Genomic DNA, 25,105 nt, shown 5'->3' on the forward strand with positions numbered 1-25,105 from the left:
ATCTCCACAGAGATATGCAAATAATTTTTTTTTCCAAGGATAAATGGAAGAAACAGTCAGTCATGTTTATGAAATGGCAATGTGTGTTAAACTCAACACGGCACATCTTCATCGCTCCTAGATATGGCCAAACGCTCATTGAAATTCATAAAGTTCCATCATCCCGCCTACATTCTGTTGCTATATTTGTAAATATTCTAGGTTTTTTATTTGTATTTTTAATTTCTGCTTGGATCAGGTTCGAAACAATCCGTTTATGAATACTAACAAAAGGATTAGCATACAAAAACATCAGATAGCAAAGCATTTCAGGGGGCACCAAATAATAATAATAATTTAAAAGTTAATGACATGCTCCAGTGAACTACGGAACTAAGCAGCGGTTTAAGTCTTTGGCAAAGTAAGCAGGTTTTCCATCATCGAGGGCCAATGCGACCAGCGCATTTCGTTGTGATCTTTGCATTGTCTGATGCGCTTTCCGTAGTGCCAACACATATCAATGATGTGCTTGTTTTAAAACTGATAATCTGAATCAGTGTAATTACTTTCATTTAATTAACTCCAACGTAAGGTTGTTTTAATTAAACCAGTCATTAATGTACAACGAGCGCAGTAGTGTGACGGTTCTTGTGTAATTATCCATCTTTGAACTTTTAAACAGTATAAATTTGAGATTAAATGTTTTTTTATGCCTGTTTAAAAGGGTTGCAACATGATTACAAATATTCACAGACCAGTCGATACATTTTGTCTACTATAATATAGGCCTATATTCAAATTGAGTGATTTTTGAACATTATAGTTAACGAAAGCTGCGTTTCTGTCTTGAAACTGTTTCTCGAAATATGCATTCAGAAATAAACACTTTTTTTTCAAACAGCAGAGCGCACTGGGAGACCTCTCATATGGTGGCTGTTTTGTTTTTACTGTCTGCATAATTACCTAAAGGATTTAATGATTTTCCCAATCTGCTTCTCAGCAAAAGTAAGGGGGTGTTTCGGACACTTGTTTTCGTGATGATAAATAATCAGACAAATTCTTCATCTTTGAAGTTTGTGTTATGATAACTGTGACACATGGTGTAGTTTTGCTGACTGCAGTATTTCTCCGTTTTCACGTTTATCGGCCTCAAGTCTCTGAGCCCCCCCATGCTCACCTGCACTCTCTCGTAACTAAATCACTTAAGCGGTGCACTGATATTAAGCAGTTCATACTGCACGCAGGATCCAATGTTTACCGCAGCGTTTTGTTTGCCGCCTGTTTGATTTGACCCGTTTCTTCTCGATCTCACTCTTGCTGAATAATTTAACGCCAGAAAGTTTGAGGAAAACTGCTCGTTATAGACTGTTATTTCAACTCCTCCACATTTTGTCCAAAAGCCTAGTTTGTGCAAGCTTCTTAAATACTGTGGCTAATAGATAATGGCGCCTTTACCTTAATTTTTAGTAGTTTTAGTAATTATACTTAATTTTATTTAATATCTGTTTTGCTTGTCTAGCTGAGTGTGAATCTGCAGCAGGTGATTCCCTCACTAACAGGGATCCGGTCTCCTGTCCTTCCTGCAGGCCAGTGGGGGAGGTGCATGGGTGACGACTGTGGTCCCGGGGGGGTGCAGACACGGTCGGTGTGGTGTGTCCACGCCGAGGGCTGGGCGGCGGCCGTCTCCAGCTGCCCACTGGCGGACATGCCCCAGCAGCAGCGCCGCTGTTTCCGCGAGTGTGACCTGCAGAGGGAGCTCTTCGAGTGGGAGACTTCAGAGTGGGGCACCTGCACGCTGACGCCTGGCGGGCCGCAGCCGGCGGAGTGCGTGATGGCGCAGCACGGCGTGCAGTGGCGCAGCGTGCGCTGCATGCGCACCTCGGACCGCAGCGCCGTGACGGAGCGCGTCTGCGAGTTCCTCTCCCGCCGGCCGGCCGAGGAACAGGCCTGCCTCATCCCCTGCCCCCGGCCCTGCATCGTGTCCGACTTCTCCACCTGGTCGGCCTGCAGTGCCAGCTGCGGGGTCGGCCTGCAACACCGTACCAGGGCCGTCCTCGCCGCGCCCGTGTACGGAGGAGCCAGCTGCCCCAACCTCACACAGACCCGGCCCTGTGAGCACCTCCGTCCTTGCCCCGGTAGCGAGGGGGAGTTCAGGTACAGCCTGAAGGTGGGGCCATGGACCGAGTGCCGGCTGCCCCACCACAAGGAGATGTGGCTCAGTGGTCGCACCACACTGGACTTCAGCACCGACTCCGGCGAGAGGAACTCGGTGCAGCGCCAGGTCCGCAGCACCCATCACACGCCTCACCACCATCGCCACCACCAACGTCACCTCAGCCCCAAGGTTCTGGACATCGAGATCGGCTACCAGACGAGGCAAGTCCGCTGTATGCGGAGCGACGGCAAAAACTCCATGCTGAGGTGAGCCCCCTCTGCCCCCATGCATCACCCTAAATCCCTAAAATTTCTTTGGGTTTTTCAGTAACTTTTGGAGAGACACCAAAAAAACTACAGGTCATAAAAAATAAAATTCACCAGTGTGGGTAACTGAACTCAGGCTCTAAATTCTAATAAATTAATTAAAACCTCCGTACTCTCCTGTAGGGACCATCTCTGTCTCCTTCTGATCTCATCAATTCTTTGTACATATTAATATTGCTATGCTTTTAATTTAAGACTCTCCTGTATTTTCTCTACTGCTGTAAGTAGTCAGAGGGCACAGTCCATAATTTACACAGCATAGTAACATAGTAACATGGTTTATTACATAATATGGTGTAAAGAATAACAACAATAAAATAATAACAATAGTAGTAACCATAGCAATAAGTGCCACAGTGTCCCAGTGAGCATAACTATGACATCACAGCTCCAGGTAGATTGATGTAGACCCTGGGCTGGTACTGTATGTAGAGCTTGCTTGTTCTCCCCATTCGGTTCCCCCGGGTGCTCCGGTTTCCCAACACAGCTGAAAAAGGGAACGTTTCAGGTGGACCCAGTTTTTTTTTCCTGATGAAGATTTTTCAGACCCTGACCTGAACTGACCGGAACGCTGCAGTGACACAATGCCTCACGCTGCAAGATTACCAATCTCATTTAAAAATCACAAGTGGCAGCTCTGTGTTTCTAGCTTTGAATATGCATTTCCCACCTGAGTTAGATGTTTTATTCAGTTTTGCTAATTACAATATAATTATCAAGTATAATTACACATGACATTAAACTGTTGGTAGAAAAAATGAGACGTTATGACTGAAAATGATTATGTTTTTTGTTTTGCATTATGTTTGTTTGTGTTTCCCTTGTAAAAATTGCAACAATCGTTTCGCTGTGAATAGCATTAAAAATAGACGTTTGGAAGCACATGTGAGCATATGAGTGTACTACAGTTTTCAAGGTCAGGGTCATAAACAATAAATAGATAGAGCAATCAGGATTTTCATAGACTAAAGAAACTGAAAGTGTATCAAATCATATTAAAAATCCATCCATGTTCTGAAGCTACTTGTCATATTCAGGGTTATGGGGGGTCCAGAGTCTATGGGCACAAGGCAGGGAACAACCCTGATCAGGTACCAACCCATCAGAGGACACGCACACACACACACACACACACACACACACACACACACAGAGCCATGGCAGAGACTCGAACCCCAGTGCCAGGAGTCAACAGTGCTAAGCACTGCACCACCATGCCATCCCTTCATATTAATGATATAAGATAAAATATAGATAAATAAAATAAATGAGTAAATAAAATCCCCATTAGGAAAGTCAAAGGCATCGTGTTCCACTTAAATCAAACACCAATACCAATAGATGAGAGTTTAGCAGGGACTCGATAGTTTCTACTGATTGGGCAGTTTTGGTATTATGGAAAAACTGTTAATTAAAGGGCAGGAGGTGCCCCACAGAAGCACAATCACCTCTGCTCTTACAGTACCAGTAACCAGATACAGGGGCGTCTAGAGCAATTTTGGTCGTGGTAAGTTCTGAAAGGGTCACTAGGCGGAGTTGGAAGTATTAGGAAATATTGGGAATATGTAAGCATATTAAAAACCAGCAAGCTCCAATCTGATCCACGATCAGATTTCCCAGCCCCAAGCCTAGTATTAACCTATATAAATGAGACTTGGATCTGCAACTGCTTAGTGCAAAACTAGTTTAGTCAACCGTAGATGCTTCATTTCAAATTCACTAGCACAACCAATCAGATTTGTGCGATCAGCATAGATTGGCATAAATTGCAGAGTGCACTGTGTGCTTGATCACAGCATTACTATACTGACTGAGCTGATATGGTAAAAATTGGGTCATGCCGCATTAAGGTTGAGAACCAATGGTCTAGAACTATCAGACTGCAAGACCTTTGCTTATATACTTGGAGCATGAAGTATTATTATCTCTACCTGTTAAACCTCATCAGAGATTTTGAAAAGTATTTGTTGAGTGTTAGTAATAGTTTTGTATCTTTCAGCATTGGCAATACTGGCTCTAAATGGTGATATTTAAATGTAACCGATGCCTTAAGTCACATGACAGAAAGGAAACAATATGATTGGCCTGCTGAGTTATTGGCCCTGCTCCTTTGACAGCTTGAGAGGATCGGGCTGCAGAACCCTCCAATGTGACCAATTTGGTCCATTTGAAGGGGAAATTTGCATTAGGCAGTCGATGCAGTTCAGGAGCCCTTTCTTTCACTCCAGAGCAAATTGAATCCCCTGTGAAACACGTGCTGGATGAATTTCAGCTGTCTGTAATCTTTAAAAGGCCAAGCGCTCCATTAAATCGGGGGTGTGGGCATGTGCAATACACTGGCAGGTTTTCATTGAAAAGAAAATGTGTCCACATGCCTTTATTTGTTTCCATGCTTTACTGCTTGTGCAGGTTCTCTTTAACTTGCCCAAAGCATCAGAACAATTTTGTGGCTGTCTAGCTGCCACTTGAGTTGAAAATGTAAAAATGTTGAATATTATTAATGATCCTCTTTCCCCCTGTTAGCCTTTGTACGCAAGACAGTATCCCAGTGACATTCCAGTCTTGCGTGATGCCAAGAGACTGTGAGACGTCCGAATGGGGGCCATGGAACCCCTGCTCAAAGAGCTGTCGGGCACTGGATTTGTCGCCCGGTTACAGGACGAGGACCCGAAGCCTGAAACAGGTCCCCATTGGGGGGGGCGAGGAATGTCCCGGCCTTGAGGACAAAGAGGCTTGCAACATCATTGGAGATTTACTTCCAGAGTGTCCCAGGTACGCGGTCCTGGGCTTCCCTCGACAAAGCTTTTGTGTAAAATTGACTAGGAAATTAAAAGTATGACACGGGCACTGGAAGAAACACCCAAATACAGTGTCCATGCAGTGTAAGCAGTGTGAGAAAAACAGGTGAATACGGGCAGCAGGAAATTTTACAGGACCTGCTTATCAAGGAAGGTACACCCACACGGTCTGTCATGCGTGCTGGGGGGGGGGTGCATTTCTGTTCAGCGAGGTCACATCCTCAGGGTGTGTGTCAGGTGGATGAAGGGGCGTACAGACGAACATTTCCCTTGGATTTGTGCTCTGCAAGACCTCAGTTACAGATGCCTATGGACATCAGCGCATGTATTAGCCGTGTGGAAAATTTTAAATCAGAAAAAAGCTGAACGCTTCCCTGTTCAGGCTGTGTCTGTGGTCAATGTAAGGTGTCCCAAGGCTTTTTTCCGTATTATTGCCTACTGCGTATAGTGGGTGTCACCCTGTAAAATCGGATTAGCTAAGAAAATTGAATAAATAAATTCTTTACGTGGGAAGAGGATTGTCTGTTGGCTCTGAATATTTTTTGGGATGGAAACCTTAAAATACATATAGAATTTTTTGAGGCTTGCAAATCAAATCCAATATCACTGGGACACATACACAATTAATCCAGGAATGAGTTAAAGGACCTAATTCAGCCTGACCTTACTATCGACACATTATTTATTCGTTCCTGCGACCTTGTGCGGTCAAGGTCACATATTTGAATTTGTCTGAAAGTCAAGAGGTAGTGTGGTGATGGTGTTTTCATTTATTTACCTTTTCCAAACATTATTTTCTAGAATTTTCCCTTTCTAGTTAATGGTTGTCATGGTTGAAGGCTTTTTCACGGTCAGTGCATTGTAGAAGGTCTATTTAAGGCAAAAAAACAGTACAAGTAAACAGTTTTTTCCTAGAATTGTACTATTGTTGTGTTTTGTGTCTGCAACAGCAGTCAGCCCCTTTTAAATGCATAGCGTTGCGTAAATGCTGTTATCCAGGTCAAGTATATCCTACCAGGCCGGGACAAGTAAAATGGATGCTGACAGGATGCCTCCCCAGGTACGTGTGGAAGAACACAGACTGGGGAGAATGCCAAATCCAGCCCCTCCTCAGCACGCATGACCGGCGCCACGGCAACCTAAGCCTGCTATGCGGTGGGGGGATCCAGACCAGGGAGACGTACTGCGTGCAGGTCCCCGGAGACGCAAAAGAAGGTGAGGCAGACAGCAGAACCAGCGCTGGCCCTTTAAGAGTAGGTGTGCTATGGGCTGAGGGGTGGAGCCAATAAGGTAAAAGGTCATTCCAGGTGGATTCTTATTGGACCTTTGTGACACCCTTTGATAATCAGATTGGATCACCTACAAGGTGCGATCTCACATCATTGCTGATGCACCACTGCTATGATGCACGTGGCACTGGTTTAAAATTGCCTGTAACGGGCTTTTGACAAAAGCAAAGGCAGGTCTTCCGCTACAAATGACATGTGAGTTTGATCCTTACTGTACTGCTTTGTCTCTCTGGGCTGGAGGGGGCTCAGAGAATGCGAATTAGCTCTCCAGTGGAATGGCTCTACTGTGATGTTTAAAGTTAGCTGGAGAGAAATTGAGCGATTCGACCACACCCCCCCCCCCCCAACCCCACCCAGCCACCGAAATGCACCATGTCATTCGATGACACCCAGAAATCGAGATGAACCAGGCGGCTGATGGGAGCTGAGGGTGGGGGGGGGGGGGCTTCCTCCCGCAGAGCGCCGCTAAACTGCAATGCCCCCCCACCCTTTCCTCTAAAATAGGCAGAATGAAGTGAAGGGACAACAGCTGGTGTTATATTACATTGAGTGGGAGAAGTGGGGGGAGGGGGGGGGGGGTTAAAAACTGATCTAAAGTTGGAATGCTGAGGAACGGGGCCCCCCCAGGTAAATCGATTGTGTTCCCGGATGCAGATCAATGCAGGTCAGTGGAGATGTGAGTAAAGACCGCTCTTCCTGCAAGCGGATACGTCCTTCACCCGGAGCCTTGTGAACAGCTTAATAGTGTGAAGCAGCCGCTCGTCCTTAAAGGGCCGACTCCCCGTGCAGAAAGTGGAGTGTTTCAGTCATTTTTAACCATCTTGCACGTCTTTTAAACCATGCGTCATGTAGATGTATTTGTTTTGAGCAAAGCTTTTGGGTTATGCGTCCCTTGGATTTTAATTTAAATGGTAATCTGGTGCTCAATGATCTGCGGAGGTGTGTTTAAATGGCATTTTTATTCAAGACAAACTTCATTTTTGCTTTAAAATGCACAGACAAGTTTTAGTATTCTTTTCCCAATAGCTTGAAGGCCTTGGCCAAGAGTTTCAGTGGCTGGATACAGGGATCTATACCCTGCACACCTGCCCCCCCCATCATACGTCCCACTCCATCTGTGCCCTGCCTAGTGACCAGGCCAGTGAACAAGAGGCTGTGCCCAGCGAAGACGCCCCCAGCCGTCCAGCCCTGCTCCATCCCCTGCCCCCAGGACTGCCTGCTCTCCCCTTGGTCGCCTTGGGGCTCCTGCCTATACGACGACTGCCTGGACCCCCAGGGGAGAAAAGGTACGGGGGGATGGGGGGGGGGCTTCACAACAGGCATTAATGTCCATGTCGTCGAGTATCCCAGGCATTACTGGGGGGAGGGGTGGCGTCTGAGACATGCCCAGTAACAAACCATGCTGCTATGTGGGCTAAATATGAATACATAAACCACTGCCAAGTACAACACAAAATGTGGGGTCTTTTTCATCCTTAACATGTCGAACAATTAAAGGAAAGTTATTGAAGGGGAGGAGGTGGGTCCAAGCAACAAGAGCAAGTGGGACCATGACATCTAATTGGTTGGTCTCACCTCCTCTAGTTGCTTGGACCCACCTCCTCTGCAATCTGATTGGTTATCTCTCTAAACCTATCGTTTTTCATTCTGCCTTGAGAAAGTTTTTGTGTAAGACTAACTGAGCCCCTAAACTCCGAAAGGTGCCCCTCCCTCTCCTAGCAGGGCGAGCATCCGACATGTTCGCTTTTCTGATTGGGCATACCGGGGTGAGGGTCTAGGTAGTGACCTGACCATGAGTGAATAGGGTTCTCCAGGATGGAGAACCCTAATAGATCTCCCGGCTTTGACGATGATGTCACCCCTTGTGGTCAACGCATGGACTCTCTTATCCGGGGCCGAGAGTTTTCATCTCTGCAAAGGCAGTCATGTTACCTCTGATTGTTGTGTATTGTTGTGGATGCACACATACCCTGTTATATACTGGGGTCCTGATTTAAAAGGTTGTGGATTGAAGGATTAGCATAAAATCAAAACTCCAGGACAGGTTGTCCCAAAACCGGTGATGAAAGGCAACATATTGGCAACAAGCAAGAAATGTAACTGCTCTGCAAATTTAACTGATTTTCAGATGACAGCCTATTACTGGAAAAGTCATTTCTTAGTGTTTGAAGTTTGACAGTTTATACCGTAAGTCCTCTAAGTGAGAACGTGTGAGTATTGTTACCCTGACAGTCACAAGGACGCACATTTCAAAAACTGTTACCAAAATTATGCGAGGAGAGAAAAATTCATCTTAGCACCTTAATTGTTTATAATAGAATAGTGTGAGAGCACATGCTGTTTCTTAGAGTTCCAGGCAAAAACAGCTTCCTGTGCTGTGTGAAAAGAATGTTCCTTATTAGTATTTCCCATATTAATGCGGTGACTATTGATTTTTTTGCAAAGACTAATCTCTCCCATACTTTACGGCTGCCTGTGGATGAAGTTTTTAACAAGTTTCCTCAGCTCTGTAGGCAGGGGCGCATAACGGAGGAGATGTTCTCACACGCTGTCATTTATCACCACTTAGCTGCTTTGCTGGGAGGTAAAGCCAGAACCACGGCGGAACCTGAGAAGTCATTATGCAGGATGTTACGCTAGACAGGGGCGAGGCCTCCTCACCAGAAACCGCCGGCTTTTTGCAACAGCCGAGCACCCTTTGTCTTCGCAAGTGCCGAAAGAACGTTCCAGTAGGATGTGGAGTTATCCCTGTTAGACCTACAGAGACAGACTACACTCATTTAGCTCAATTATCATGGGATTTAGTTTAAGAGCAAAGTTGGGAAATTGAATTCATTTCATGTTGTTTTGAAGCTCTAAGTGATTCTAATTTTATCCTGAGAAGAGCTAATGCATTTTACAGCATGGAAAGTCACCGGCACACTTGTATCTGGCCGTTTTTGCACTACGCCGTGACGGCTAGTTTCTGACATATCGCAAAAAAGAGGCTCATTGTATTTACCGTAATCACGATGAGCAGGGGCTCGGGGCGGAAGCACAAGGACTTTGATCACAATGGCAAGTGGGTTGTACACATGCTGTCATTCTGAATAATTTGCATAGTTCCACTGGTCATTGCACAACTGTTTCGTGCAGCTTGTGATTATGTTACCACATGTGTCAGGGAACCAGAGCAGTCATAGCGGTGAAGACATGTGCAGCAGTAGCATACTTTGGATTCTCCTCTGACACGCTGCAGGAAGACTGATAGGGAACCAGGAAAGGAAATTAAGCTTCTTTGAATTAATTTGATTGGGACTGGAGAGCCTATCAGTCATTAATAACCTGGGGATCTGCTTCTCCAAGGTCGTTTCTTTGCCAGTTTGGATGGTCGCGGGTGTCGGACGGATTCCTCTCCAGGGGGCACCTAGTTGTCACTTGATTAGCTGGTTAGCACAGTGTCCATGTCCTGACATGAGAGGTGCTTTTCTGTAGTGGAAAAAACGTCCTGCCAAGCTAATAGACGATCCGGTTTGCAGATCATAAATATAAAAGAAAGCAAATAACAGAAGGATTATAGAAAAGTCGAAAGAAACAATTTATCAAAAGAGAAAATTGCTGTGTGTAATTTATTACTATTTTAAGGAATCTGCGTTTGATTAAAAGAAAAACATCGCATTTTCGTGAAAGTGTCTTGAATAGAAAATAGAATATAGTTTAAAACTGAATTTTCCTTTAAACCCGGCCCTTGGTTTCATTAATGGATCATTGTTTTCACAAGCATCAAATCAAATAATCAGTATGTACATTTTATGTTTCTTCTGTATTTTTAATCATATGTTTTTGTTTCCTCCCATTAATAAATAGCATTAGCAGAGAGACCGACGCTTAAGCCCTCATAAAACACAGCACATTTCGTGATGGTGCCTCAGGGCGCAGCCTGTTATTTTATGCCCGCTGCAGAAAGTCGGCATCTTGGTTTATTTTTCTGCTACCTGTTCAGTTAAGAAACCATACAGTATCTCCTGCTGCATGCATGGAGTAATTTCTAAGACACGAAAATGTATCACCTATTTCTGGGGAAAAGCAGCGTAATTTAGATTAATTATTGAGCAGCTAATTGTAATTCTGTTATTAGTTATTGAAATGACGGATGTATGACACACATCACGTGACGTTTCTGTACATATCCGTGTTGTCGCTTTCTGTGAAAGTCACATGTAACAGCGTCAGGCATGCGGATGGACGCTGGGAACTTTAATATTCTGGATGTTTTATATGCATTTTGGGTGAGATTCCTCTGTGACACAACCATTGATAAGTAAAGCATTTGCTGCTCATCATCATGGTTCCTGATTCTGAGATTTGTTAACAGACACATTCTGCTGCCCAGTCCTGTACAGTCAGTCATGTAGAAGGCGCAGATTATACCAGGAATAATGAAGCACTCATTTCAAGTCACTTAAGATAGAATCAGTCACTATTTAATTCTATTTCTCAACAACCTCACAGCATAAAAATCAGAGTTAAGTACCATGCAAAATAATAAAAATGTGCTATAATCCGTAGGAAACTGATTCCCTGCGCTGTCTCATTTTCTGCACTTATCTCCTGTTTGTAACTGGTGAGATGAGTACACATCTCCATCTGTGTGATCGCAGAGTGCTCCCCATAATTCCCATTTTGCCGGCTTCCAAGCGCGACAGGGGATGCTGATTGTAGTGGTTTGAGCCTTTGAAATACCGATGGTGGGCTTACAGAAACATTGCGGCCCCAAGCCGTGCTGACGTGCAGTCTGTGAACCTCGCTACCCCCCAAAACACCGCAGCATCCTGCAGCAGACTGGGCTCAGAGTTGAAGTGCCCCCCAGGGGCATCCTGATTAGCCAGTCACTTTCTTTATTTAATCTGTATTTTAAAAAAACTAAATGTTTTTTAGGCAGCCAATATTGTCAGGAAGTAACAAGCATGATTTGAGATTAAAATCTTAAAAAACAGTTGTTATTTAATGAATAATGAATAAGTTCACCGGGGGGCAGGAGGATGGTCTTTGTGCAACATCCAGGATTAAGATGTGAAACCGCTGGAAGTCATGTGGGAATGACAGAAACTGCTGGGAAGGAGATGTTATAAGGCAGCCAAGGGCCATGAAGAGGTGTGTGCTAGTGCAGAAGAGGCCCACTCAGCTCAGGGGTAGGAGCACGTCTGGATTGGAGCTTCCTGCACACAAGAGGAAGAGCTCGCCCAGCCGTGAATAAACTCGAGGATGGTGACAGGAATATCTGTCATGCATGTGGGGAAAGAGTCACTAATTCACCTACGTTCATGTTCTGGGACTATGCGGAGAAACTCATAAAGTCACCCACATGCACTCATAGAGCAGGGGGCTTAGATCTAATAACATACAGGTGTGAAGCTGCAGCGCTGCCCCACAGGCCTGCAGTCCCCTTCCCTGCCGAGCGCCAACAGCCGCAGCGTATGCCGGAGGTCCTCATCTCCGGCCCTGGTCTCGCCTCCCCCCCCCCCCCCCCCGCAGGCTTCCGGCAGAGGGCGCGGCATGTGCTGCGGGAGCCGGCGGGCATGACCCAGGACTGCCCGCACCTCGTGGAGTCCATGGCGTGCGAGGACCCTGTCTGCTTCCACTGGCTCGTCTCGTCCACGCAGCCGTGCGAGGCCGCAGATGGGAGGTGCGGCGCGGGGAGCCAGGCGCAGATCGTCCTCTGCGTGGACAGTGAAGGTGAGCCCCCTGCCCCCAGTGACTTCCTATTCACCGCACTCACCCCGATGCTCTGTTATACAAACGCCTCCCCAGTCACCAGACCGAAGAAAAGCAGCAGACACACAGATGGACAGAGACAGTCATTCTCCATAGTGACACACCAGCCAGTCGCCTCATAGTATCCATGATTCTGATGTGTGGCGCCCCGAAATAATAGCAAAGGTGGCTAGAATCCATCCATTCATCTTCCATAACCACTTATCCAGCATAGGGTGGCAGGGAGCACAGGGGACCGGGCAAGGGACACAGTGGATGGAGGCCCGCTTCATCATACAGACACTCAAGCACACTGGGCTGTATAGAGTCATTAATATCCCTAATTCAGTGTTTTCCAATCCGGTCCACAGAGACCCTCAGACGGTCCAAGTTTTTGCTCCCTGCCAGGCAGTCTACATTTTTGTTCTATACTGGGAGCTGCGAGGGAGCAAAAATGTGGACTGTCTGTGGGTCCTGGAGGACCGGAATGGGAAACACTGCCCTAACTGCATGTTTCTGGACTGTGGGAGCTGACAGTGCTACACAGCAAGTCAGAAACCTTGCAGACAGGGACCCTTCCCACAGAAAGCAAGTGAGGCGAAGCCTGAGGCTGCAGGGCGCGTCCAAACGACTGGGCTGGACAGGAACAAGCGCACAGGTGTGGCACTCGGGAAGCGAAGGTGCCGGGGTGCAGTCCTGCCACACAAAGCAGCCGCCAGCAGCGAATCATACTTTATTAAAAGTCTGACCAATATTATCTCTGCAACTTGTTAATTGCTCACTGAATCAATTATACGCCTGATTACATCTGTTTCACATTTTTTGCTATTCTGTCACTGTCTGTTGTGTTTATATATGTTACAGTGACATGTGCAGATTCAGATTAATTGCCTTCTAAGTCCAAGCTGAAGTAACAAGTTATGTGAAGCAAGCATCATTTGTAATTTCATTTTGTTAATTTCTTCTATTAGTCCACTTATTATTTAATCAAGAAAAAACTTGAAATTCAGAAACTTTTCTATTAGTAAATGTAATAATCGGTCAACAAAAAGTCAGTGAAATCTAAAATATGGTCCATATTTATAGGAACCTTTACCTTCAGTACAGAGACCAGAGCAGAGTCCTGTTAACTAGCTAGGAGGCAGACTGGTATCAGTCTGCCACATGGAGGCAGGCTGATGCCGGTCTGCCACATGGATGCAGGCTGATGCCGGTCTGCCACATGGATGCAGGCTGATGCCGGTCTGCCACATGTAGGCAGGCTGATACCGGTCTGCCACATGGAGGCAGGCTGATGCCGGTCTGCCACATGGATGCAGGCTGATGCCGGTCTGCCACATGGAGGCAGGCTGATGCCGGTCTGCCACATGGAGGCAGGCTGATGCCGGTCTGCCACATGGAGGCAGGCTGATGCCGGTCTCCCATTTGGCGGCAGGCTGATGCCGGTCTGCCACATGGAGGCAGGCTGATGCCGGTCTCCCATTTTGAGGCAGGCTGATACCGGTCTGCCACATGGAGGCAGGCTGATGCCGGTCTGCCACATGGAGGCAGGCTGATGCCGGTCTGCCACATGGAGGCAGGCTGATGCCGGTCTGCCACATGGATGCAGGCTGATGCCGGTCTGCCACATGGAGGCAGGCTGATACAGGTCTGCCACATGGAGGCAGGCTGATGCCGGTCTGCCACATGGATGCAGGCTGATGCCGGTCTGCCACATGGAGGCAGGCTGATACAGGTCTGCCACATGGAGGCAGGCTGATGCCGGTCTGCCACATGGAGGCAGGCTGATGCCGGTCTGCCACATGGATGCAGGCTGATGCCGGTCTGCCACATGGAGGCAGGCTGATGCCGGTCTCCCATTTGGCGGCAGGCTAATACCGGTCTGCCACATGGAGGCAGGCTGATGCCGGTCTGCCATATGGATGCGTTATACGAAAATGCCAAATCCTACTCATACTCTTTAATAGCCTAAATAATTTTCAGAATCAGCTTTATTCGCCAAGTGTGCTGGGGCAAACAAGGAATTTGCTTCCAGCTGCTTGAGACTCCCTAGTACACAGACAAGAAATGACACTATAATTTTCTCAACTTTATTTAATTTAATGTTTTTATCCAGAACACATGACATAGCTGATTGTTTTCTGTTTCGGGCATATATGACACAACTTAAAACGTCTCAGAAACGTCTCAGAAAACCCCACTTACCTGATGTCCCCTATAGAATTTATCTGATACATGGTAGTGAAATATCTGAAGTGATTGACATCTACAGTCTGATGGTAGCTGCATTGCTGTGTTTCCTCTGAGTGGATGAATATGGATCAGCTGAGGCCCAGTACATGAAAACAGTACAAGGGGGAGGCAAGATCCTCGTCCTGGTATTAGGTTAAGGATGGTTATGAATACATTGCCCATGAATCTTGACCAAACTCGCATCACTGTTGCAACGGTGTAGGAGAGAATTTCATACTGGGGGGACGCAATTTAATCATTTTATTACCAAGGTCTACTTATCTGGGGAGGCAGTGAATGAATCCAAATTAAATATGGAGGAGTACATTGAATGAATCCAAATTAAATATTAGGCAGTACATGCCTCCGGTTCCTACACCCCGTTTCCATGGCTTGGCAGTTTGTTGCATTCAGCATGTCTCCTGAAGTGCATGTGCAGCGGTTTCCCGGCTCGTCTTATGCAGAGTGGGGTGTAGTTGGGGCGTACAAGGTCTCCTCTACCGAAAACCTAAAAGGGTCCCCTAGGAAAGATCCATTCTTTCGTGACGGGAGGCAAACATAATGGGATGAGTGTGCAGGGAGAGGCCTACATGTCCCCCCCCCCGTCCCGGGAGGGACGTTGGTAAGAACCTGCCTTGGTTGATAGATACATCCAGCAAAGCTTCTGCTTATCGTAGATCCTTCATCACTCGCTGATTGCAACACTGCAGGCAACGAATACTGGAGGAAAGTTCTGGAGAAGAAGAAAAAAGTTCACTCTGCGATTTGGGATCCGATTGTAGTTTGGAAACCTGGTCTCTGTTCAAAAGAGAAGCATGTAGATGGCTCAAGCCTGCTGTACTTTCATGTTTTTTTATCTTTTCATGTGGAAAGAAACCAATGAATCAGGAAGAAGACAGAATCACGGATGGACTCATCTCTGCCTCGTAGAGCTTGGCACAACAAAGGCTTGTTTGCACCAGCAAATGTGATTAGTTGTTCGGTTACTGTCCTGCATTTAGCCAAGTTGGGTCCAGACCGTACCGGACGATTTTCCTGTCATCTTTCTAAAGTCCCTTTCATATCTTTTTCTCATTTTACATAATAGATGCTTTGGGTATGTCCTGATTGTTTTTACCTTAAGCCTGACACCCAGGCAGGGCGGCTGAGGGATCTGGTTTGAGCTTCTACATCCATCTTCCTTCCGTTGTGATGGAAGCTCTCCTTCTTCGCTTCCCATGACTTTCACCCTCGTGCATTCTCCGCCACGTCTCCAGAGTCTTAATTATTTAATATGGGGAAATCGATGTTTTCCACTGGGCTACACTTTGTGGTGGTATGTCTTTCACAGAGTTATTTCCCGATTGTCTGCCGCGGCCCCTCTCTGATTCGGTTAGGGTCCCGTTTCCCGAGTCACCGCGAGTTTCTCCCTCAGAGGCCGCGCCAGCCTCCTCTCATTTGGTGACGCCAGCTTCCCCATTTCTCAACGCTCCTGGTCGGCCAGAAAGGGAAAAAAAATAAAACAGATGAGCACATTTCTAAGTGGTGATGTATGAGCAAAGATGGTTCTGCTCCTCTGAGAGGCTTGTACCTGTCATGGCTCTGTATGGCTCTCTCTCACGGGAGACCGCCACGCTTTCTCAGCTGCTCCTCGCTCGCATCTACGCGGCTGTTATTTCCGGCGAGCAGTCAGCCGGTGTCGGCCTTGGCTGCTTAACCAAAACCAAAAATATCACATTTTCCTTGGCTCTTACGCAGCCGGGTCATCGGTAAATGTGGAATGAATTCTGAGGCATGCGAGAGCATGAAAATATGAGGAAAACACAGTGTTAGAAATGTAAGCAGGCGATTTAGTGACCTTCCTTTTTCCAGTCTGACCCCAGTCTTGGTAGTTAACCACCTCTGTGCCCCTTTGGACTTCATGCGTAAAGAGCGTGTCACCCCTCAGTCACCTTTGTTCAAAACTAATTGTATTTAAGGTCTATCAGATTTCAGTCATATGATGAAGAAGCTTTAAGATGAAGAATAAAAATGTGCTGTCAGTCTGCAGATAAGCGTAAAGGTCCAGTTCCATCTGTGGTGACACTGTCAGTTTCTGCTTGGCTCCACTGTCTGGCTAAATCTGTTTTTACTAAAGTCCTCTGTTAGTTGAATTCATGAAAAGCCATTGTATTGGAAGACTATATCTATAAGTATAAATAAGACAATACAGTGAGTAGAATAGATCATGATTAAATATGTTAATAATCGGTTCATCCATCATTCTTCCTTAACCACTGATCCCTTACAGCAGTGTTTCCTGGTCCTCGGCGACTCCCAGACAATCCATGTTTTTGCTCCCCCTCAGCTCCTGATGTGGACTGTCTGTCAGGGAGCTGGGAGGGAGCAAAAATGTGGACTGTCTGTCAGGGAGCTGGGAGGGAGCACAGACGTGGACTGAGCCACAAATATTTACTGTAGGCAGCAGTAAATCGCCATATCCTGGCCAAACTCTCTGAACAGGTGGCAAACATCAACTCTTTTTGCTGCCGACAAGTAAATAAACTATAAATAAATATATAAGTAAATAAGTGAAGCAGAATGAAGTGGTATAGCACTGTGTGGGCTGTGATTTGAGATACTCTTCTTTTTGCGCAGCTGTTGCCAGCACTAGTCGAAATAAATTTGCATTTAACTGGTGGAAAATTTTTGCCTTTGCTTTGATCCATTGACAAAGCCGGCAGCTTCATCCCTGGCACTTGTCAGACCCTGCAAAGTCACCACTCGTGCAGAAGCCTCGCTAAATGTGGGCTAATCCATTAATGGCAGGAGCCTCACGAGTTATCAGCTCGGCTATCAAGCTGTAAATCCGCGGCCTGTGGCATTGACAGAAAGGGGGCCGGACAGGGGGACGGCAGGCGTGTTTTGAGAAAATCAAATTTCACATGACAAATGAACCAGAATTGCCAGTGTTATTCTTTGAAATTGTATTTATTTATTCTTTATCCATGCTCTGCTTGAGCGATTGAACACTTTATTGCTCTGACGGTGGAGAGTTTTTTTTTTTCCAAGGTTGGGTCAGACGTATAGCACAGCGAGACTACCGTGTAAGCTGAACTGAATTAAAAACAAACAGGCAAACAAAGAAATGCACCACACGCAGAGGAGCAAAGCACACGCAGCAGCAAACAGCTAACGACAACGGCAGCAAGACCGTTGATGCGATGCGTTCCTGTTCGAGTGACTTTCTGGGCAGGAAGACATTTTATTGCGTAGAGTCTACCTTCAGGATTGTGCTGGACAGCAGCTTGCTTCTGATGATCCTTCACGACAGCTTCTCACCATCTAAAGCAGCTGTGGGGCTGAGACTTTTTGCAAATAAGCTTCTCGGTGACGTCTCTGCAGCTGAAGCTATTCCAGGCAGCCTCTTGACGCAGTAAAAACTACAGCTGACACATTCCAGAAAGTTCCCCATCGCCTGATTCCATAGAGCTGACACTGTTTCACACAGCGTCTCAGGGCGAATGCAACTGCACCTGAAATCTTTCTCTACATTTTTTGATTGTTGATACTGCGTCCTCCTACTTTAACGTGGAGGTAGCTGGCTAAACCTGTCCATCTGAGCATGCTTATGTCTGTCGTCCTCTGCCTGACCCCACTACAATGACGCTATCCTGGAACCTTGACTTTGGGTGCAATTCTGAATCATACAGCTGGATAATTTTCCAGTTACCAGATGTTAATTTTGAGGGATATGTCCACCAAACATTAAGAGGACCATAAGGAGGAGATACAGAAATCGTTTACAACTTGCCTAGAATGCTTCACAGCTGAGTCCGAAAGCTATGCAATTTCAGGCAGAATGCTGTGTGCAAAAGCTATGCGATTTGATGCCAGCGTAATTTCTTTCACTGTGGCAGTTAACGATCTGGTCCAGTCTGGTTGACACAACACTGACTTGTAATAAAACAATATTTTCTCTGTTGTGTGACTGTTATGCGTAGGTGAGGGAGCCATGGCAGCATTCCACAACTGTTGATGATTAGAGCTGCGCAGGGGGTTGATCATAATAAGATCCCCTCCTCTTATGCTCCTTTGCTCCATATGAACTCCACTTATACCCCTTTTCTCCATGTGTGCTCCTCTTGTGTTCCTTTGTTCCATCTGTGCTCTTCTTATTCTCCTTTGCTCCATGGTTGCTCCTCTTACTCTCCATTGCTCCACAGGTACTCCTCTTATGCTCCTTCACTTGGTGTGAGCTCCTCTTATGTTCCTTTGCTCAGTGTGTGCTCCTCTTACACTCCTGTGCTCCATGTGTGCTCCTCTTATACTCCTGTGCTCCATTATGCTCCTCTTATTCTCCTTTGTTCCATGTGTGCTTCTCATGTGCTCCTTTGCTCCATGTGTGCTCCTCTTATGCTTCTTTGCTTCAGTTCTGCTCCTCTTACTCTCCTTAGCACCATGTGTGCTCCTCTTACTCTCCTTAGCACCATGTGTGCTCCTCTTACTATCCTTTCCTCCACATGTGCTCCTCTTACACCATGTGTGCTCCTCTTATGCTCCTTTGCTCCATGTGAGCTCTTCGGCCAGCTTCCCACTAACAAACTGACCCATGAAACACAATCCCTTCTGGGAAAAGACCTAACCCTGGGATGATTTTAGCTGTGAGGTTAAAATTTGTGTGTGAGAGAGAGCAAATCTTGTTAAAGTCACATGTGAAGAGCAGCTGTATTATATCTAGGTAAAACCATGCTTTAATAATTCAACAAGGCCTCAGGCAGCAATCTATTTATGGTGTTTTTTTGCACTGAGAAGAGGGTACTGGCTTTACGATTCAAGTGATACTTTGCCAACTATGAATCTTTAATTCACCGTTAAGTCTTTTTTTTCCTCTCTGCTTTTCTGCTGCTTTTGCTTCTTAATAAGAAACTGCCCAAGGATGTTATCGCATTAGCTGCATTTGGCATCAATGAAGGAGTCCCTGTCTGGCGTGACACTCTTCTTATTGTTACGCTTATGCAAGTCTTACGGCTAATCATTATTATTAACCTAAAATTAGTTACATCAAAATTAAAGCGTTTTGGTTGTTTGCAAACCCTATAGACTATTTACAAGGTAATAAAACTGTTGCATACATGTAAATACATGTGCAGACTTGTCTCGAATTGAAAATCTCACGCCAGCCAGCTGACCAAAGTTGGCAATTCTGTTGTTTTATAGATGTTTTATTCTTTACTAGTGACCCCCCTCCCCAGTTATAAATACATGCATAGCTATATTTTCAATCATCAAATCATAAGAACTACTCTACTACCATTGATGGGAGTTTTTGTGGAGTATATTTCATGTGCTCAAAGAAAGTGTTAGTTATGCACGCATTTTTGTTGCTCTTCTCTTGGGAAAAAGCTGAGACTTCAGGACAACAAAGGTGTAATTTCAGGTAGTTGTTGCCTTTTTCTCACTTTCAACTTTTCTCCCGGGTGTATTTATACCAGCACTTACCTTCATTTTAAAGACTGCTGGGTTGTGCCTTTGCCATTAGTGATTTGCACGATTTGTGGATATTTACCTGTCAGGTTTTATTTAAAAAAATTCTAAATCTACAATTCCTTATACTATGTATACCACTGAAACACGTCCCTTTGTGTTCAAAAAATAATTTAAGAAACAGCACGGTACGTTTTTATACACAATATTCGCTTTTATTTCTCGAATAAAACGGCATCAGTAATATGCGTCTCGCACACATCTCGTGCAGCCAGGTAAGACATTTAGCTGCGAGCTGCATAAGCAGCCTATATTTAGCGCAGCTTTACTGTAGTAAATACAGTCTTTGGGGTTTGAAATCATTTGTACGGCGCGGTGTAATTAAGAGCAATTGCTCACAGCCCAGGGCAAAATGCGCCGAAACACAGCAGACTCGCGGCGTCAAACGGCAGCCGGGATAATCGGGCTTGGGGTGATGTAATTATCCCAGTGCAAAACCTAGAGCCTAAGATGGCTTAGCGACGTTCCAGCTTTACTTTACTAATGGGTTTCATGTACTGAGTTTTACTCCGGCGGGTTCATCTTTGCCCACGCCTTCCCGGTGTGAAGCGGGGGCGTGGCGGACTGACGGCTGTCGCCGGGCGCCGATCGATAGCGCTGACAGTGATCTGGTAAATGACCATCTCCCCTTCCAGCCCCCATGAGGACTCTGATAACTGCTCCTGGGTAGGATCGCTTTGACGGGGTCGTTAAATCAGCCCCTCCGTGCCTCCCGGCTGAGTTATTGCCCGACGCGTCCCGCTGACGCAGCAGCGTGAGTGACTGAGGGCAAGTTGATGCCGTTTTTCCACTCTTTCGCTGTGATTTATGGGCACACCACCCAGGGAACTGGGGTAATTCGCTTTTTGAATTTTTATATTATAGCCCTGTTGAATGAGCCATTACTTGTTTTGTGGCTCATCTAATATAGGTATAATAAAACATTAGCCTTTAAATAAGCATTGCGCGTTCTTTATGTGTCTTAAATAAATACAGTGGGTGTTGCGTATTTTAAAATGATGCCATATTATATTGTTAAATATTGGCCTGTAATTTTAAATATGTTGTCCAGACCGGGACTCTCACGCTCATTGAGAAACTGTTGCGTTGGTTGTAATAGAATTAAAGCACCCGCCTGCTTGACAGATCGTGTATTTTAGGGAACATCTTCTGAAAATTGTTACGGTAAATATTTTATTTCCATTCCACAAACATGAAAACACACGAATTTGACCTCACAGTTGGGTGAATGGTCAGGGCGATACCTGTTTTTGTCTGTCATCTATGTCAGTTATTTGAGTAAATAAAAGTTCCCGGAGTCTTTCATAGGAAATTGTACTTTCTCTAGTCTAGGCAATATTCTGATGATGTTTCAAAAGGAAGCTTGAATTAATTGAAATATTTTGCAAGTGTACTAGGTTAGTCGTTGTCGGTAACGTCTATGTTTTTCTGATGTTAAATGCTATCATCCTGGCCCTTGTTGCAAAATGTTTCTTTTTCATGTGTGAAACGAGCGCTTTCCGTGGCTCAGTTGCTGTTTTTTCCAACATAGCTGCGCTTGGGAGCTAGATTTCTGTAATTCCCATTTTCCCAGGAAATAACTTGTTTTTCACATTTTTACAAAATTGTGCACAATTACAACATTAACATTAACGAGGTTTTCAAAAATGCAAGTGATGCACTGGTCATCATTCATAAGTATTGTTTTAATATTGTTTAATAGCAAAACATACATATCAGAGACATCCCAAAGGAAGGTTCTGTTCTCTGCCAGCGCGATCTCCATGAGAGGTGGGCGATGTGCAGCCCTACGATCTTCCTACAGTTGCATGTAGAGCAAGAATCACAACTCTGCTCCCTGAAAACAAACATGTTTGACTGGCCATTTATCTCCCAACCTCCACATTTCATTTCCGTGGCTCAGAATTCCAGTAGGTGATTATGTTTCATGGAGGCATCCTTCATGTCGCAAAACATTGACAGCCCATTTTGCTCCCAAAGTCTCACATCAGAGCAATATTGCATTCAGAACTCTGGCCCGTTTCTGTGCTTTTTCTACAGTTTCTGGCAAAGTATCTAAAAAATGTTAGTTATGTTCATTTTGCATGATTTTGGACTAAATATTCTTGGTGCTAATACAGCTTATGAATGCTTATGACGTAGAATAACATAAATACTGCATAATATTATATGAAGGCTTTCTGAAAATGGTGATCCTACCAGCTATGTCCATGATGGTGCTGTACTCTGAATTGCTTGGATACCTCAGGTGTCTCAGAATTGGGATTCGTGCCGTGGAGAAGGATGGGCAGAGGTCGCCCTATTGTGCCGGATTTTCCGTGCATAGCTCCCGCCTAGCCAGCCGTGTCAGGAGTCGTGTTTAATGTTTGCCAGCCGTCTCCCCAGAGAGCAAACTCCGTATGAGATTCTGTCGATTTCTTATTAGACAAGATATGTTCTCGGCCAAGCCTTTGTTGTCGGGGAGCTTCACAGGGGTGGGAGAATCGAGGGAGAGATTTTGAGAAATAGCCAGATGGTTACGGCATTGTTTATCGTTGCCTTTTTAAAGAGTCTTCGCCGAGAAGGGATATTAACCCCCTGTGTGAGAAACAAAACCTCAGCATTAATCTTTGCAGCCCATCGGATGCCTCAAATAGCCTTGTGATCTGAAAAATCAGGAGGCCCATATTAAGGCTCTGGGTCAAGAGTTGGCAAGAAGCCGCCTGATCCCATCTATGGCAACGCATGCACATATTGACTTGTCGCTTTGCAGTGACCTGTAGCTGGCACTACGGTGAGCGGCAGTAATAATCGGCTGGTAGGGACCTTTCTTCTTGACAATGACGGTAAGTAGGTAATAAGAATCACCGTTAGAAAGTCCGGAGATACACTTCTGGTCCTGTTCTTGATGTGAGCCTCTCTCCAGATTCAGAGGGACGTTACAGAACAATGTTACACTTAACCTTCTCTTTCACATGTTGGCGGGGGCAGGTCATTACACTGCCGGCATATAGAGCAAATGACCTATAATTTGTTTTCTTTAATCAATCTGCTTTTCAGAAAGTGTAGAATGATGAACTGTGTTCAGTGCCTAGAGCTTGTTCCTAATAAATGATGAATGCTGTTCTCACTCAGAGTTACTCAACCCATTTTTACCCATAAACTGTCCTCTTGTTGTGATTACTTATTGTCATGGAAATCAATGCGGAGCTGTACTTCTGAACCAGGAGGTCCAAATTCAAATAATCTCACGGGATCAAATCATGTATGGGAGCCAACCAATCGACACGGGAGTTTAGAGTGTGGTGGGTGGATGGCCAAGCCATCCTCATTGGAATTGTATTTATGGTGGTGAAATTTTCATATTGTCCCATGAACGAATTGTTGTATATGTGAAGCATGAAATGTAGTTTCTTATATTTCTTTGAGAGTTGCTGCATCTCCTCTTTGTTACTGTTGTCTGCGTAGGCGTCCCTTGTAATCGCCTGTACACAGGGGTTCCGCAAGGGGGCGATTCCAAGGGCCTAATAATTTGCAAAACAACTGGATTGGTTTGGACTGGGGGGCCCAATATGATATGCTTATATGTCTTGCAACGCCCCTGCCTGCACATGCCAGCACAGAGGTAACAGCTGGCAGGTGTCCTTCGTCCTCCACCCCCCCCCCACACACACTGCACGTTACCCAAAGCCTAAAGCGCAGTACAGCCAATCAGAGAGCCCGACACATCACTGCCTCTAGAGGATACCAGAGGAGCAGTGCTCAGGGCTGCATCTGGGCTCTCACTGCCTCCCCACTGGGGAATTTACCTACACATGCAAACATTGGTACTATAAAAGGGGAAAATAACATCTTTATATCACTTTCTGCTCTACTAATTTCTTATACCCTAAATAATAAATGAAGGTGCATTAATTAGGGTTGCCTGAGATTAAATTGTTAAAGAGAATGTTTTTGTTAAGGAGTTTAATCAGGAAAATTCATTTAAAACGCTTGATTACTTTCATTGATTTCCCCGCTGTGGTGATTGTGCCTGACACACTGTTCTGCAGAAGGTTGCCTGTTTTACTATGAAAAACATTCAGGACGTTTGCTTTTGATGATCAAAGACGTGACTCATTAATATTCCATTTTATAAAACTGCTTTGAAATATGGAAGAATTTGAAGTGCATGACTTTCAAATTTAAATATGTTTCCTTTTGTAGCTATTAAGTTTCCAACGTAACATATAATATAGGATAATGTATTATAAAACAGGCATAATATATGAGTGTAATTTTGTGGACTGAATCAGTTAGAACATTTGCTTTTAAAAATCTAAACACATATTGTCATGTGTCATGCCCCGCTCCGTCCACTCCTAGTGTGTGCCACGCCCCCTCATTATCCACGTGTGCTTTCCTGATTGTGCCCAGCTGTTGCCTGTTCCGTTTGCCTAGTCTTGTGTATTTAGTCCGTGTCTCAGTCGGTGTACCCCAGATCGGTCATTGACGTGTGTTCGTTGTGCTTTCCCCAGTCCTGTCCTCCGAATAAACCCCTGTGTTATTCGACTTCCTGGTCAGCTTGTCTGCTTTCCTGCTCGCCTGCTGCACTGAACGTGACAGTCATGATTGCTGGGGCACGGACCGGGGAAGCAGGACATAAGCCGTGGAGTCGGGTAATGCGGAATTTACTTGGGTCGAAAACACTCGGAAACATGAAACAACGTCACACAACGTTAATGACCTTGACTGGTTAATGACCCTCGAACGCGGACTTAAATACACAGGACTAATTAACAACAACGAGAAACAGCTGGTAACACGGGGATTCCACACGAGGTAGCGAGGGGCGTGGCACACGGGAGGATCGGACGAGCAGGGCATGACACATATTCCTAATTTTATTTATCAACTGCCTTCCTGAAAGTCCATTTGCATTTAAATTATATACTTTTGTTGTATTCTTTGATCCACACAGGGTGGCTTTCATCATGTCCGAGGCAACGTAAGGCACTAGGCAAGGGTACACCCTGGACAAGAAGTCAGTCCATCACACATGCACACACATACAGTATGGACAATTCAGAGACATCATTTAGCCTAACTGCAAGTCTTTGGATTGCTGGA

At 45.4% G+C, this 25,105-nt stretch overlaps 1 protein-coding gene across 2 annotated transcripts in view; it reads left to right on the plus strand.

Annotated features, from left to right (window-relative positions):
* The window catches only part of LOC111858403 (thrombospondin type-1 domain-containing protein 7B-like), a 123,368-nt gene that overhangs the window by 56,747 nt on the left and 41,516 nt on the right, over positions 1-25,105 (plus strand). For both annotated transcript variants that reach the window (XM_072700533.1, XM_072700532.1), the window contains exons 3-7: positions 1,566-2,400; positions 4,984-5,232; positions 6,319-6,473; positions 7,678-7,833; positions 12,062-12,262. In XM_072700533.1, coding sequence (XP_072556634.1) covers positions 1,566-2,400; positions 4,984-5,232; positions 6,319-6,473; positions 7,678-7,833; positions 12,062-12,262 — 1,596 coding nt within the window. The remainder of the gene's footprint in view (positions 1-1,565; positions 2,401-4,983; positions 5,233-6,318; positions 6,474-7,677; positions 7,834-12,061; positions 12,263-25,105) is intronic.

Source organism: Paramormyrops kingsleyae, chromosome 16 (assembly GCF_048594095.1).
Source record: "Paramormyrops kingsleyae isolate MSU_618 chromosome 16, PKINGS_0.4, whole genome shotgun sequence".
In the NCBI taxonomy this organism is placed as follows: domain Eukaryota; kingdom Metazoa; phylum Chordata; class Actinopteri; order Osteoglossiformes; family Mormyridae; genus Paramormyrops; species Paramormyrops kingsleyae.